Source organism: Phragmites australis, chromosome 8, assembly GCF_958298935.1.
Source record: "Phragmites australis chromosome 8, lpPhrAust1.1, whole genome shotgun sequence".
NCBI lineage: Eukaryota > Viridiplantae > Streptophyta > Magnoliopsida > Poales > Poaceae > Phragmites > Phragmites australis.
Window position 1 is genome coordinate 4,608,305 of NC_084928.1, and position 16,379 is coordinate 4,624,683.

Here is a 16,379-nt window from a genome sequence, read left to right on the forward strand (position 1 = left end):
TGCTTTATCGTTGTAGACAAAATAAAAGACTAACTATCGACTACGACTGAATAGAAAGAGGCATATCAACCATATATAAAGCGAAAACCTAGACCCTCAGGGAAAGAGAAAACTTATGCATCACAACTCAACGCAAGTATAAGATCATAAGAGATACTCTGCGATATCATCCTTAGTTTAACTTAGATCAGATCTATTCCCTATAATAGATCAATTTATACACATTATTTATACTAAGGGAATGTACACACATCACCATCCATACAAGATGTGATGGCCCAAATCTACCTATATCATGTGTCTTAATTCGTGTTCAATCCTTGATCTTAAAGCTACCCCAATCAATTACACATATTGTCAAAAACTTATATTCGACAGCATATAGCACCAACAAATTACAGCATTGCAGTAATTACAGTGATTTCACAAGGCTAACATGGCAACACCACTCGTATTATTCGTCAGCATCATATTGCTCACTCAGTAAACAACAAACAGCAGGTATGAAAACATTATCTCACGTTGTTCCGATACAGAATCAGTTACAATCGAATACAGGTTCAAATGTCTGTCAAAACTGTTAAAACAACGTAGTGACAAAGAACAACGAATGATTTCTTCATAAATAGGGTGGTACAACAACAGCTTGCGCTTCTTGGGAGTGTCTTCATATTCTCAACTCGTCTAACCTGTTAGACTTATTCCAAGATTTACCTTGGTAAATTTTCTGTTTCATCCTCCGCTGCGTTACACAGTTTGCCTCCTCCTGGAAGGGGTTTGTCCCATCAAAAACTTCCTTTGAATTTCGGACTTTCTTTGTCTTTCCTCGATCATACTCCTCATCCCTGGAAAGAGGTGAAGTGAATGTAAGTTCAGTTAGGTATTTGTTTCCTTCAAAGATGGATTAGTCTGAAGCCCAATACAAAATCAGGGAAGAAAAACTTGCAGATGAAAACAAGAAACACGACAGAACAATAATAGATTTATTCAGGATAAACCGCAAAATAGAAACTCACAACTCATCTAAGATGTAGCCAATGCTCTTGCGTTTTGAACGTTGCGACTCTGCAACCTTGGTATTTGGCACGTCAATGTCATCCCAGCATGGAACTGAAAAGCATGTAAACAAATTGCAGGTTAAAATTGGTGGCACAACAGTACATTTCATCTCTAGCACAGAACGTGCATCTGCGAAGAGAAAATGTGCTAACCAGTAGCTTCCATCAAGTCTGTCGCACGAATACTGACAGGTTGGGAAACTCCCAACTTAGCATCTACTTGTATCTCTGATTGTGTCTGATCTGCAGAAGTGCTTGGACCCAACTTTGAAAGGTCAGCCCTAGCAAAAGTTGAACTTGTACCAGCACCAACACAGGCTCCTAAAACCTTCTGCCTGTCTTCGGGACTTGCACTAGCATATGCACGTTTCCCCCGGCCGGAAGTACATTCTACAGCTTCAGATGGCACAGTTGCCGATGTTGATGTCGACTGCTCATTGATGCTGTCACCTAAACAAGCTATAGATCGTCTTCTAGTTCTCTTGCATTTCGTTTTCTTTCCTAGCTTTAGTGAGGCTACCAACAGTTGTCTGGACCCTAACCACATGTTCACAACAGGATACCTCACAAACTTTGACTTCAAATTCGCCTTTTTAGCTATAGTGCCATTGCATGAATCAGCCACAGCAACCTGCACAGAACCTCCAGAGCAGATCTGTCTTCCACAATCGACTTGTGAAAGTCCTGGTGCAATGTTATTCTGCATGAAGATAAATGCACCAAATGTAACAAAGATCAACTCATGTTTATCAAAACGATGGTAACTTATGATTTAGTCTATCTGCAAAGCATGTGTTTAAAAGGTATATGTGTAATAACAGAGGAACAGAAGATGGAAAGAGAGGAGGGTAGGACGGGGCTGATATACCTGGCTCAAAGGAAGTGCTTTTGCAGTTTCATTAGCTTGCTTCTGAGACTTCTGCAAGTCCTTCACTTTCTCACTGGAAGTTAGACATCCATTGCTAGGCATGACACCATTTGAAACAATAGCATCCTGTAATGTTACATGAAATAAAATAAGCTGTGAATTAATTGTAATTACAAACAAAATAAAGTGACCATTATAAAGCAAACCTTCTTTGACAAAGTCCGTGCAGTAAACCCTGTGTCTGTGTCATTTACATGGGCAGCTGACTTGGAAAATGTAGCTGTTTGAGGTTGAGAAGTTTGTGTATCTGTTTTAGACAATGTAGCAGCACCATTAGCCATGGGTGAGACAACAGAAATAATTTTCCCCGTGTCAGCCTTTGGTTGCAGTCCCAGCAAAGACCTGTGTGGTTTACCACTAGTATTGATAAGCGACACAGGTTGATGTGAGGAAGATGTCTCCTTCTGGCCACTTTCAGCAAATCCCACTGATTTAGTGGGCAAGGTAGCAGCATCATTTTGACGTATAAGAGTTTGCTGTGCGGAAGGCAGGACACTGTTTTGAGAAGCTGCAGCACCTTCGGTTTTTAAATCATTCTTTAAGCAATGGTCTGGTGAAATTTTGCCGAAAATGCTAGAGTAGCCATTGCTTATGTTGTGCATTATCTTATCACCAAATGGAGATGAGGAGCCATTCAATTTTGGTGTTTTTACACCACTTTGGATTATACCATTCAGACACGAGATTTTTTCAGGAGTTTTCTTTGCTGGCACATTAGCAGTGCCATTATCTTTGCGCACCATTGAGTTTCCAACACTGTCACGTACATAAAATAACATATAAGCCTTCTGTTTCAATACATCAGCCTCCCGAACTTGGCGTACCTGCAGTTGATGTCAATAAGAATCAGTACAAGGACTCAGAGGAGAAACCAGAGTCTGCAAACTAGCTATGGGGCTCGAAGTGAAAGTAGTACCCATGATGCAATATAGCTCAAGCACACGATAGGAACAATTTTTTGTTTCCTCACTAGAAATGCAGAGTACATAATCCATAATTCTTATGTTGCTAATTTAGCCAATGTGTTCTTCTCCAACACAGTGAAACCAAGATAGTAATGTATCAAAGCGGGATAGTAGGTGACATCAACGACAGGCAACCACGAATAAGTCTCGGGTAACACTTCAGAAAAAACCAAATGGCTACATTGGGCTAAGTGGCATGGACATGGCCAACAAAGAAATAGAAAACTCAATCATAGTTGTTACGGCAGTGTGGTGAGGCATGGCAACTCATCACCTTCACACCTTTACGGTGCATATAGCGCGTGGCATGGCGACGCCATACACACATCGATGTGGTAAATACACACATTAGTCTAGGATATTAGGAAATTATATTGGCAAATGGCAATGTAAATGCAGCTCAAAAGTTATCTAGGATATTAGGAAATCAAAATAGCCATGCTCTGAAAATGTGTGCTACAATGCTATCAGAATTCAGAACTAGTGCTATACTAGTATACTGCTATCAGAAATTCAGAATTCACAATTGCTAGTGCTAGTGCTAACTGAAGTGCCACCAGCCTACATGAACTGGTGCGACATATGGTATTGAGCAATACTACAGAAGTGTTAAAACAGAGAAGAGAGAACAGAACACAAAACACTTGGTTAGTTAGTTGAGGACTTGAGGGGCTGGCATGCACAGAAGATCTTGTTGCATCCAACCTTCCACCATGAAAGCAGCCCAACTTGGCCCAATCAGTCTCTCTATGCAGCCCCAAAACAGCCACCCCCACCCCTCCCCCATCCCCTTCATTCCCTTCCCCCAACTCTGTGTGTGCGAGCACAAACGAGGAGCGCAGATCTCCATCACTACCAACTTCCCCCTCCATCTCTCTCAACAGCGACAGATCAGATCTCGTTGGGCAACGGCGGACACTGCAAGCCACAGGGGCAGCGGCGGACAACGAGGAGCGCAGGGAAGACGGTTGACGGCAACGGTCGATCCTGTTCGTGTATGAAAATAATTGTTTGGAAACCTACAATTAATAAGTGCTATCAACGTTACAAAGTATTAATACACCATTATTTTCTTTCACCTATATCCAATAACTAAAATCAATCTATATCTACTATAATAATTAGATATAGAATACAAGTGTTATGCATGAGCTTTTGATATCTACTGTTCACAAGTCTTAATCATACAGCTCAAATTCGTACTTAGACCCCAATAATTACAATACGTAATCAAATTCCTTGATCTCCTCCCCCCAGGCAACAACCAATCTCCTCCCACGCCTCGCATGGTCTCATCAACCTCCGAGCCCGCTTTGCCATGCTGCGCATCGAAGGTTAGCTTAATCTCATGTACTTTCCTTTCACTTCCTTTCTATGTCATTTACTTTCCCTGTGTAAAGATGTGCATGTTTTGCTATCTTCAGTTGAGAACAATGTTCACCTAAACGCTAGACGTAGACAGTCAGTTACCCCGTGACTAGCGACTAGGCTGTATAGACAGCAACTAGACGGACTTGACTCCTTGGTTCAGGACGAAGCCAAGCGAGACATACGATAGACGAAGGAAGCGCCCACCCAGCAGGAGGGCTAAAACCTGTAGTTTTGTACTATAGCAGAAAAAATGCAAACAAATATATTTTCAAGTGAGTTTTGAGGCATACCTTCCAAATACATTATCATCGAGTTCATCAATCAATAATCATCATAAGACATAAGATGACCCACACACACAAGGAGATGATGCCCAGGCTACAGGTGATGGACCAGTGCCTGAGCTAGCTATGGTGGTTGCAGCACAGGTTGCTAGAGCGCACCATCTGAGGGGAGCTAGAGCATAAATCCGGTGCAGGAGCATAGATAGATCCAAGGATTAGGGCTAGTACTTGTCCACGGCAAGGGATTTATAGAGCGAAGGGGTGACAGTGCGAGCACAGATGACAGCGTGGGCGCGTCAACAGGCGACGGCTTGAGCACAGCCATGGGTGACGGCTCGAACAAGGTTGTAGGCGCATGCGACCGGCAACAGCGCGGGCGCAGGCAACAGATCAAACAAGGCCACGGGTGTGGGTGACAACGCGGGCGTGGGCGCAGGGAGCTGCGACCAGCAGCACCGCCATAGATGAGAGGAGAGACTAATGGGGAATTGATGGATTATTTAGGTTTCGTGCGGTGCGGGGAATAGTTTCGAGGCCAAATTTTGGTCCCGCGAACAACCAAAACAATCCTCCCACGCGGACCTGCCAAACTCTGCATCGCCAAGACAGCCGCCTAGTCACGCGTGTAGCCTACTAATCGCTTCCAGCCACCATCTTGATTCACTGACTAGTCCGTCTTTAACCAGAGTTGACCATCTAGACGATCTAGCCGTTTAGAGTTGCGTCTAGGCCCTAGACTAGACGCCAAGAATTCGACTAGCGACTAGTCATCATCTAGACGCGTTCGACGATCGTCTACACGAAGGGATGGATCCTCATATTTTTGTTTTCAATTATTTTTTCCCATGAAAATTATTGTCATCGTCACAATATTATTGATTCCACGTGTGTGTAAGACGTGTGTGGTTACTAGTCAGTGAAATGCTTCATGTGGTGGATGGATTTCAGATTAACTTTGTTAAGCATGATGGTGCTAGGAACTATGCAATCTCTTTGGAAGATATCCCTCATCTAAAAAGTTCCTATCCCATTTGGATGGGGACAACAGAACTGAACATGAAAATGCTTGTCCTAAAGGCATTGACTAACCTGGTGCATGAAGACATTAAAGTCGTCCTCATCAATGTTGTCGTCCACAGCCAATGCAATTGCATATTCTTCATGCTTGTGGAGAGGGTTTCCAACCAGCGAAACCGAAGCACGAGGGAGTCTTTCTGACCCTCTTCAACAACCATCTCGGGAGGTATTAATCGCAAGGGATCAATAGCAATGTTAGCCATAGACGTCTCCAACTCCTGTTGAGGTCGAAAGAGGCAGGAAGATCGAGGTTTGATGGGAGATGATCAGAGTTAGGAGTGGAGGGGTCAAATTGTGGAGAGGGGAGGGCTTTCTCACTCGGAGTGTTTGACGGAATGTGGCTATTATTAGAAGGTGAAGGTGTTGAGGTACAAGAAACTAGGCCTCCCCAATCAGCAAAAGAGTTGAGGCAAAGATCCTTACGATCCGTACGAAACAATATGAATCGTTGATGAAGTTTTTTCTTGATGCAAATTTTTGCTAAATGACCATAGTTAAAACATTTATTGCACCTTATTTCCCTCTTACAGTCTCTGACAAAGTGACCTAAGCCCAAGCATTTGCAACATCATCTAGTAGAGGAGAAACGCTTTGGTAACCTGACCTCTGGGCGCTGCTACACCTAACCAGAATCCTCCGCAAAATTGCCTTGCTTAGAGATAGGAGCTATGGGCCTTTTTGCTTTGTTCGAGAAATCCCTTTAAGATAGGGATTTAGAAGATCACGGTCCACAGATATCCTCCGTGCCGGCAAGACTGACCAATGAGAAGAAAATGTGCTTTGTCTCAAGATATCACTTAGAGCAAGCTTCCTACCAAAAGGAGCTATAGCAGGTTGAGTAGACCAATGAGAGGAGAGCCTGCCCTGGGACAACGATTTTTGTAAGTCTAGAGAAAACTTATTTTCAAGTCTTTGTGGCTTAGTGAATAGAGAGAGATGTATGTGAGGGGTGTGGTACTTTGATAGCCCACGGTTGTCGCATTGGTTGCATGTTTTCAAGCACTCGACGTGGATCATGCGCGAGTTCGGGAGTTTGTTACTCTTGGAGACCATTGTTTCCTAGACGGCTTGGTGGAGCGATTGCCGGTTATCTCCTCAAATGAAGCTTGTGAGGAGACCCAGAAGCGGTTGCGGAACTCACCATCTCTGAAGTGGAGGAAGAGTTGACCATAGTGAAAACCCAAGCTCAAGTGTGACCAAGCTTAGTGAGGAAAAAGATTGAAAGAGACCAAGCTCAAATGCGATCGAGCTTTCTCAACAGAGACGTGGGGATATCGGTGGATATCCGAACTTCGATAACAAATCAAGTGTCTTTGTGTCTTCTTTACATTTGTGCTTATTCGCTATAGGCTTGCTTGCAATTCGTTCTATCTCATTTTGTATATCTTGTATAGAATTAAATTGCATGCTTATATCTTCATTTATGATATCAATTCTTGAGCTCTCTTGCATAATTTGCTTAGAATTGTTGTGCTTGTCTATCACCCTAGGATTTCATTCCATCACACTTTGTTTAGGGTGTTAGAGCACTAGTTGAACCTAGCATTTCAGGTTTACACTGAACCCGAAAATTCCGGATTCTGTATAGGCCTTTTCAAAATCTCTGAACCCGAAAGTTCCGGATTCTGTATAATCTGCTGTATAGTTTTAAATTTAGAAGAGAATGACTATTCACCTCCCTCTATGCAACATTATTATCCTTTCAATTGTATCAGAGTCAGATCTCTCTTTAAGGGCCTTACCAACTAGAGTAAAAATGTCGCCTAATGAATTAGTGCATATTATCATCTTGAGATATTTCCATATACTATTATTTTCTTACAATTGGTAGTGATACAAATGGTAATATTTGTTGATCAACTTCATTTCAATCTTTACTTCTACGTGATTTCTTTCCTTGTGAAAGATTTACTTTAACTTCTATGTTAGAAAATTTGCCTTTAACTTCAATAAAGATATAATTTTCCAAACCTCGATTTTTTGGAAGCTTGCTATCTCAATGCGTGTATCTTCATCTATATTCTTACTTAAGTTTTTGAGCATGAATGTAATTCATTTTTTTATATGCTCAAATCATTGCTTAGTTCACTTGTTGAACTTTACGAGTGATCATTTGTTGATCTTTTTGTCTTAGAAGTAATTTGGACAACTCTTTGATATTTTGCCTTTCATTGGTATCGTCATGTCTTCCATATTTTTTTTGTCCAAATTATATCTTTATTGAATCTTGAAAGTGACGAGCACGTTTGTTTGATTTAAATACTAATATCTAGCATGTTTGTTTTCCTTGATCCAACATATAGAGTAAGTCTCTCTTAAGAGCTTTTAATAGCTATAAGGTGTATAGAGTTTTCTTTTGTTTCAATTGATATATCAATTAGTATACACTTTCAATTGTTATCTAACTATCGGTATGAACTTCAATTGTTATCAATTCCATATCAATATGCGCTGTTTATTGGAGAGTTTACTCTATGAGGTGAGATTTTGCTAACCTCTTATGACCTAATGAGTTTAGAGAATAAATTGTACTTAAATGAGTTTTAAGTACAACAGAGATGCATTGGATACTTAGGCTAATCATAATGAAGGTCTTTCCGAAAAGAAGATCATTTTAATTGGGATTCATAAAGATTATCTTTATCTTTCAATTGATATTCATAAAGAATATACTCTCCTTCAACCTCAATTGGAATCAAAAGGACCATATCAAAGTAAAGCTAAACACGTATAAATAATGATCTACTACATCAATTCAATGTCATTATCGGTAACTTGTTCTTAATTCATGCATTTAATATCAAATATTCAATCTTGTGAAGATTGCATCGTAGCATGAAAATAGCTTGCAAAAATCTGCTTTTCATGCAAGTGCCTAAAACCCTCTTTATTACAAATATAAGCAATTTGAAGTAGCATATTTTTGTGAGAACTATATAATCATATTTATGATTTATCCAATCTCAAATATACAAAAGAATTCATATCAGATGCTTCAGTTGCTCTTATATGCCACATTGATGAAATTGACAAAATCTTTTGCTTTGGATTTATAGTCCAATTTAAATTGTCTCTATTGAACATATAAGCTTAGGAGATGTTAACTCTATGTGATAAACAAAAAATTCGTTATAATGTAAACAGTTTTGCTATGTTCAACTTTAAGCCTAATCCAGTGCACTTGTGTTTTGGATTATTCATTTCGAACTAATGCTTGACTTGTCTTCAATTGACATATGTTTCAATAGGTATGCCTTAGATTTTAACTGGTATCTTTTGCAATTCCATTTAATATATATTTCAATCGGTTTCCTTTTATCATCTCTCTTTTGGCATCTCTTTAAATCCCTTTGACTCTTTGTATGGTATGATCTCCTCACATGATTCATAAATGGATAAGTGCATTTCACTCAAATTATAAGAAATGCACATATCATGGGGGAGCTCATACCATACATAGTCATGCACTAGCTTCTGATGATTCCTTTTGTAGGATAGAGCTAATGTGCTTTGGAGTAAACTCTCTCTTTTTAGTAAGTACTTAAAATTCTTGCCAAATTGACATCAATTGGGAGAATTCGTTTCGATGATTCTATTTTGGTATTAATATCAATTAGGGAAGAATTTAGATTAGATATTATATTTTGTAAGAGAGTTTTGCTCATAGGGAAGAATTTATAATAGATGCTATGTTTGTTCAGAGGATGTCAATTGGAGGAGTTTTAAAAAGCAAAACCATGCAATTCTTTTTTGTTTTTGAGTTTTTGCTTTGCATGAGCATACTCATTTTGATATATATTTTGTCATGCTTCGTATGTATAAAGGAAACTCCATTCAAAATTTGAAATAGATAATATATACAATTATATTCAATATTCATTTACACATGTATAGATTATGGGGGAGTTTTCTATATATATATATATATATATATATATATATATATATGTTTAGTTCTACTAACATCAAAACATTAGTGATGTTTGATACTAGTATAACTAGTTTTGATAACCTCACATATCTTTGCGATGTTTGATGTTTCCAAAACTTATTCTTTATATACATTCATCTTCGGATTAAATGTATACTTAGAACTTTATTTTTTTCAAATATAACCATCTAGTAAGATTATCATCAATTACTAAAATAGGAAAGACTGAAAATGCATCTAGCCCCTAACTGTGGTTTTAGTAATTAATGACAATACCTATAGACTAACAATGGTGTTGAGAATTGTTAGTAGGTTTACATAGGTGGTGCATGGAGGAGATACATTAAGATGGATGAGTTCTAAGTGATGCTCGGGTAAGTTAATGATAATACCTATGAACTAATAATATTGTTGAGAATTATTAGTAAGTTATTCTATAGGAAGATGCATAAGTGATAAAACATAGATTCGTTGAGAAATACTATGAGATCAAGAAATGCATCGATGTCTTTGAGTTCTTAATGATGCTCATAAGGAGAACAAGAAGCTCAAGAAGTTTGACAATAAACGTAAAGGCAAAGTTACTTGCGGAAGATCAAGTAACTAAATGTATAGCATTATCAATAGAGTTTTATGGACTAACATATATGCGATGTGCTTGAGAGGTGAGTGGGATTAGGTTTCATATTAAGATTGACAATAAACGTGAAGGATAAGTTATTTAAGGAGATCAAATAACTTAAGGTATAGAGTTGTCAATTATGTTTTATGAACAACACATGTATTTTGTGGTTGAGAGCAAATTAGGGTTATGTTCCATAAGAAGATATGAGTTGAATTGAGATATTCAATACGCCAAGTTGAAAAAACAAGATCAAGACAAACTTAGTGGAAACTTATATGCTTGATGCATGTTGTTCATGCCTCAGTGGTGAACAAGTAAATTCATTGAAGGTGTCGGATACAAAATAGCTTCCTCTGACAGGACAGTGAAGGACAAGCAATACTCGAGTGCGATGGACCATCCGATGGTGAAGGACAAGCAAATGGCTTGGCGCCGAAGGACCAATGCGATGGTGAAGGACGAGTGAAGACTCTGCGCCAATGGACCGTGCGAGGCCATGAGAAGCTATGGGTGATTCGCATCAATCACATGACGATCAAGAAGGGAAGCGCAGATGAAGATCGTCATCAAGCTCAAGTGAAGAGCTGATGACGAGCCTTGAAGAGCTACGAGAAGCATCGAGATTAGGATGATGTGTTCGTCAAGTCCGATGGAATTGCTTAAGGCAAATGTATAACTAGAATAGTTTTTCTAGTTTTACCGGTCTCAAAGAGTTTGGTGGGAGACCGGGTTATAGTATCGATTGCCTACTATCAATAGGGACTGCCTAAAGCGTTGCTCGATTGTGGTGTCGAGTGCTCAAACCATGTGCTTAGTGCGGGATAGGTTTATATTGAGAGTTCGCTTTAGGAGTCTGGTGGCGGAAGTGTGTGGAAGTATCGGATGTGTGGTTCCGAAAGTTCCTAGGGTGCCTTGAATGGCTTAAATTTGTGTGCAATCCAAAAGTTTCGGGTTGTACCTGGAAGTTTCGGGTAGCCGAAACCTTCGGATGAGCTCCGAGCAGGGGTGCTTTGTTTGGGCTCTGTGAGGAGATCCGGAAGTTCTGGGTGGGTCCGGAACATCTAAATTCTTGTGAGCTTAACCGGACCCTCTGGATGGAGTTCTAGTTAGGGATCCTCTGATGTTGTGGGCGTGTGCAACCCGAAAGTTCCGGGTTCTACCCGGAAGTTCCGAGTTAGGCCAAAATGTCTTGTAACAGCTAGTTTCTAGCCGTTGGGATTCTTGGAACCAAGAAGTTCTGAGTTGTACCGGAAGCTCCGGGTTGTGCAAAATCTGCCCAACGGCTAGGTTTTGAAAGTGGGGTATAAATGCCCCTTGGCCTCCTTGCGTGCATAAGGTTGCTTAGTTGGCTTTGTGCTAGTGGTGTGAGGTGTTTTGAACTTGATGTTCCAAATTTGAGTGCTCCTCTTCCCTCTAGCAAAATTTGGTGAAAATCAAGCCTTAGTGTCTTAGTGAATAGAGAGAGGTGTGTGAGGGGTGTGGTACGTTGGTAGCCCACAGTTGTCTCATTGGTTGCGTGTTTTTGAGCACTCGGCGCGGATCGTGCGTGAGTTCAGAAGTTTGTTACTCTTGAAGACCACCGTCTCCTAGATGGCTCGATGGGGCGATTACCGGCGATCTCCTTAATTGAAGCTTGTGAGGAGACCCAGAAGTGGTTGCGGAACTCACCATCTCCAGAGTGGAGGAAGAGTTGGCCATAGTAAAAACCCAAGCTTAAGTGTGATCGAGCTTGGTGAGGAAAATAGTTAAAAGAGACCCGGCTCAAGTGCGACCAAGCTTCCTCAACGGGGACGTACGATATTGGTGAATATCCAAACTTCGGTAACAAATCAATTGTCTTCGCGTCTCCTTTACATTTGTGCTTATTCGCTATAGGCTTGCTTGCAATTCATTCTATCTCGTTTTGTATATCTTGTATAGAATTAAATTGCATACTTGTATCTTTATTTCTGATATCAATTCTTGAGCTCTCTTGCATATCTTGCTTAGAATTGTTGTGCTTGTCTATCACCCTAGGATTTCATTCCATCACACTTCGTTTATGATGTTAGAGCACTAGTTGAACCTAGCATTTTAGGTTCTATGCTGAACTCGGAAGTTCCGAGTAAAACCCGGAAGTTCTAGATTCTGTATAGACCTCTTCCAAATCTCTGAACTCAGAAGTTCCAGATTTTGTATAATCCACTGCATAATTTTAAATTCGGAAGAGAACACCTATTCATCCCCCTCTAGACGACATCATTGTCGTTTCAAACTACAGACTAGTGAATCCTCACTGTTGTAAAGACATTTTGAGGAATCAATGAGAACTTAAGTGTGCATTTCAGAAAACTAAATCTTGATGATACACCAAGTGTATGTATTTTGTGAGGCTTCAATGAAGCTTTTGAAAAGTACAGAACAAAATTCTGGACAAAAAAATTCTGAGTTAATGGAGTGCAAGACTTAAATATGGTAATTATCTTGAAAACGGAAACAAGTAGTTTGAGAAATGTTAATTACATGGACTCTAAATGAGTCTGCAAGCTAATGCTAGCAGTAGCACTGTAAACAAAAAATGAATGAGTAAAGCTCATGGAAAGAGTAATGCCATACTAGACCTGGTTATCATCAAGATTGTGCCACATCCCACTGGACGTACGAACGAAGCAATAGTAATGACCTGATTGAGTGTTCCAACCAGCATGAACTAAGACACCATAAAGACTGTATTTAAAATCTGTACCCTGCACAAATGATCATAATGAGTAATAATACCAAGAGAGCTAACTGAAAACGCTAATGAATAAGAGTACCAAGAGAAGCTAATTGAAAGTGTTCAAGGTAATGCAAGAACATTCAGAACAAGTTGCTCACTTTAGAATCACTAACAAATGGTGTCAAGTCGAGAATTGGTTGGAAGTCCACTTTTTTGTCAATCTTTTCACGAGGGTTGAACGGGCTGAAACGCTTCAGATGAATTGTCAAAACATTTGGAGTTTTATCAATTGTAAACCTCTTCTTTGCTACAACTTTCTGCCTGCAGCGTTCGCACTGGTATTGCTTTTGACCCCCATCTAATAGCTCTTCCTCAGTGAAATTTTGAAGTGCCCGCACCAAAGTAGTGGCCTTGGCAATATCAAGACTGAGATCCAAGAAAGGATCAAATTTGTTGGAACAATGTGAGCATCGTGTGCATTTCACCTTGAACAACATATACATGGCCAATCAGTGATGACTATGGAAATGAGGTTTCTTATGCCAGTCTCGGTGTAACTAAACAAGGCACAGAACATACCTGACTTCTAAGGCGGCCACCAAATATTTTGTGAACTAAGCTTTTGTCATAAGCACTTTGAGACTCGCTTGGTACTCCAGAAGGTAAACAGCATTTATGCATGGACTCCAGCAAATTAACCATTAATTCATGTGCATCTTCTTGCCTTGAATTGCGGAAACTACGAGAAATGCCTATTTTGCAGTCAAAGATCCCATTCTGATCATTGGATAAAAGCTATATGAAAGAATTTCCAACAGTTAAAATGGAAAGAGGCATTCCAGTTAATGAGCAGAGAAAAGGATACAGCGCAAGTTCTTGACAAATAGTGATGGTGTCACTATTTTTCCCGTTGACTGAAGAGCAGTCTTGACGTGATTCTGAAGAGCACATAGTGCACAAAATCCAGCAGTGCGACCTTAAGGGAGGAGAAAAGGCATCAGCAACAGCTAGAGGAGAAATACCTTGCAGTGGAAATAGATGACTATCTTTATGCTTAATTAACAGGATGCATCAAAGCAAGCACTCGTTTAGTTTTCCTAAAAAGGTTATGTCATGCAAAATATTACTGCAGCATCATTGCTACTCCATAGTCCCCACAAAGAAATACATCAAAGGACAAGAGCCCGATGGCAGGGATTAAGATGATATACAAATCAGTACATATTATCATACATTCATATTAGTAATGTTTTCCACTATACAGGAAAGGATGCAGTATGGCATCCCATGTGAAATCTGGACGTGGCAGGTAGGTGCAAGCGTCAGTGAGTACATTTCCTGTCAATTTCATGCAGTATAGGTACAAGTGCAAAGCATTTTCTCACTATCACACTATACCGTAACTAAATAGGGAACAAGCTTTATAGGCAAGAATTTGATGCCTCCCGCTAAAAACATTTATTATGTGCTTCTAGTATACACACATATGCAAGGCACATGCTCAACTACAAAATATGGACCTCACATTGCAGTGAAACAGTGAACAAACATTCAATCCAGAAATAGACACATATTATCTACACTTTGAGATTATTAAATTTGGAAATACAGGAAGATCAATTAATAGGTAACACTCCACACATGAGGTGGAAACAACTTCAAAAACAGTAGGATGGTCTGCCAAAATCTACTGGAGTAGACCAAAATACAAGATTAGTGGTCTAGAAAGGTATCAACTATCAATTGATATTCTGTACAGAGTTCAGACAGGTGAACATTACAGTAGTTTCTTTTTGAAAAATGGACTTCTTATCCATCATCTCTGTTAAAGTATGGCCTTTTCACCCCACGCTGCATAACTCACTGCTCCAAACTCCAAAGTAGAATGATGAACTTTTGTAAGAATTTTCCAGTGGATGAAATAGGTGAAATTTTGTCTCAGAAAAGATGGGATTGCACCTCTGATCGGTTGAACCAGATTCAAGCCAAGAAATAGTGAAATTGTCCCAAGGGTGTAAAAGGAATAAACATGTCTTGATGGTGTAAGATTGTAGGTATTGTTGTCTTTGGCGTCATAGCACTACTCATGAATCAGTAGCGTAGAATTGGTAGTATATCTTAACTTTTAGCTGCATGTAATAGTCAGTTCAGTTACTGCTATTTTCGAAATCCACAAGGTCGCATGCGACACTGTCATCTGATGCAACATGTTGAGCCGGCCAGTTGACGGTAGCAACAACACTTACATGAGGACTTGTGCTTCCCGCTCTGCAAATAGGCTGCGAATGGCTCCGTGTATGTCAAGCATTGCAGAACAGAGTTGAGGTAGCAGGTGTTCCCAAGATTTTGCAAACCAGCACCCTGCGAGACATCAAGGGACTGCAATTTAACAAAGCATTGCCCACCTACCCAAAATCGCAGCTCCTTTTAATTCCAATTACCCAAATTGATAGTTCCGGTGGCAAACACACCATGCACTACTGCTATACCGCCCAAACCCCTATCAAAATCGCAGCTTTAATGGCCCAAACCCCACAAAAGAATGTAACTTTCTGCACTCACAATTCTCCCTAGGTAGATCCTGGCGACGCTGAGCTCCGGATCCATCCCGCCGGCCTCCCCTTTCTCCGGCCTCCTCGCCTCCCCTTCGCTTCTCCCTACCGCCGCAGCAAACGGATTCAGCGTCTCCATCCGGAACCCACCTCCCCCGACAGCCAACGCCGAGTGCGGCCTCCACGCGAGGTGGAACTCTATCCTCCTGTGCAGCACCCCCTCCGGCGCCGGCGCCGTCGACACTTCCGCCATACCTAGGGTGACGCGCCTTAGCTGCACCCGTACAGTACTACGAGATCCGGCACGCGAGGGGTTAGCACTTCGCCTGAATTTTTGGGGGAATTTTTTCGGACTAAAACTTGCTGGTTCGATCGATAGGGAAGGGGAGGATTGGTGTGCGGCGCTTCTTTTTTTTCGGCCGCCGTTCGCGACGCGAGGGGGAGGAGGATGTGGGAGGCGGTCAGCGGAGCTATAAACCCTATACCCCTAACGGATGGACGGCTGGGATCGGAGGGGTAGGGGGGACGACGCGATCTGGAGCGTTGGGTTGTAGGAACCGAACTATATATTTTTGTGGCATATCTACACTTCGAACATTCTACAAAGAGCAGTGCTTCTAAAAGTAAAAAAGAAGAAGAAAAGAATTTCGAATTTACAACTATTTATTCTTTGACTTGTTCGATGAAAAAGTCTCCTTCCTCTCGGTGAAAAACCAAAATATTGATCCCTCCATGTTTATAGTCAATACATTTTCATTCTAATTTTGAATATACACAAGGATACAAAATGTTTATATGTTGTTTTTCCCTCTCTTTTTTTGTCAAACTACACATGTGCTTGCCGTAAACCTTTAATCTTAGCTTTCTTCTACCCATATCTAAAATCAATT

The 16,379-nt window shown here is 40.5% G+C and overlaps 1 protein-coding gene across 4 annotated transcripts; it reads right to left on the reverse strand.

Moving 5' to 3' along the window:
• Nucleotides 1-421: 421 nt before the first annotated feature.
• On the reverse strand, nucleotides 422-15,953 carry LOC133926371 (ubiquitin carboxyl-terminal hydrolase 23-like). 4 transcript variants are annotated; one of them, XM_062372294.1, is made up of 12 exons: nucleotides 15,184-15,298; nucleotides 14,897-15,066; nucleotides 14,719-14,800; nucleotides 13,803-13,913; nucleotides 13,517-13,689; nucleotides 13,096-13,422; nucleotides 12,840-12,965; nucleotides 2,133-2,810; nucleotides 1,927-2,052; nucleotides 1,212-1,758; nucleotides 1,017-1,110; nucleotides 422-845 (listed from the first exon to the last, which is right to left on the reverse strand). In XM_062372294.1, exons 5-12 carry the CDS (start codon nucleotides 13,637-13,639, stop codon nucleotides 668-670), a joined length of 2,199 nt encoding a protein of 732 aa, XP_062228278.1. In that variant the 5' UTR covers nucleotides 13,640-13,689; nucleotides 13,803-13,913; nucleotides 14,719-14,800; nucleotides 14,897-15,066; nucleotides 15,184-15,298; the 3' UTR covers nucleotides 422-667. The 4 variants fall into 4 exon arrangements, with proteins under 4 accessions (XP_062228278.1, XP_062228276.1, XP_062228279.1 ...); XM_062372292.1 differs by lacking the exons at nucleotides 14,719-14,800; nucleotides 14,897-15,066 and adding an exon at nucleotides 15,500-15,953; XM_062372295.1 differs by having other exon boundaries at nucleotides 14,719-15,066.
• Between the last annotated feature and the right edge of the window lie 426 nt (nucleotides 15,954-16,379).

Coding starts and splice junctions, on each gene's coding strand:
- LOC133926371 (XM_062372292.1), bottom strand. CDS start 15,742: ATGGCGGAAGTGTCGACGGCGCCGGCGCCGGAGGGGGTGCTGCACAGG. Junction 15,299..15,499: donor GGATCTACCTAGGGAGAATT/GTGAGTGCAGAA, acceptor GATGTCTCGCAG/GGTGCTGGTTTGCAAAATCT. Junction 846..1,016: donor GGCTACATCTTAGATGAGTT/GTGAGTTTCTAT, acceptor ACCTCTTTCCAG/GGATGAGGAGTATGATCGAG.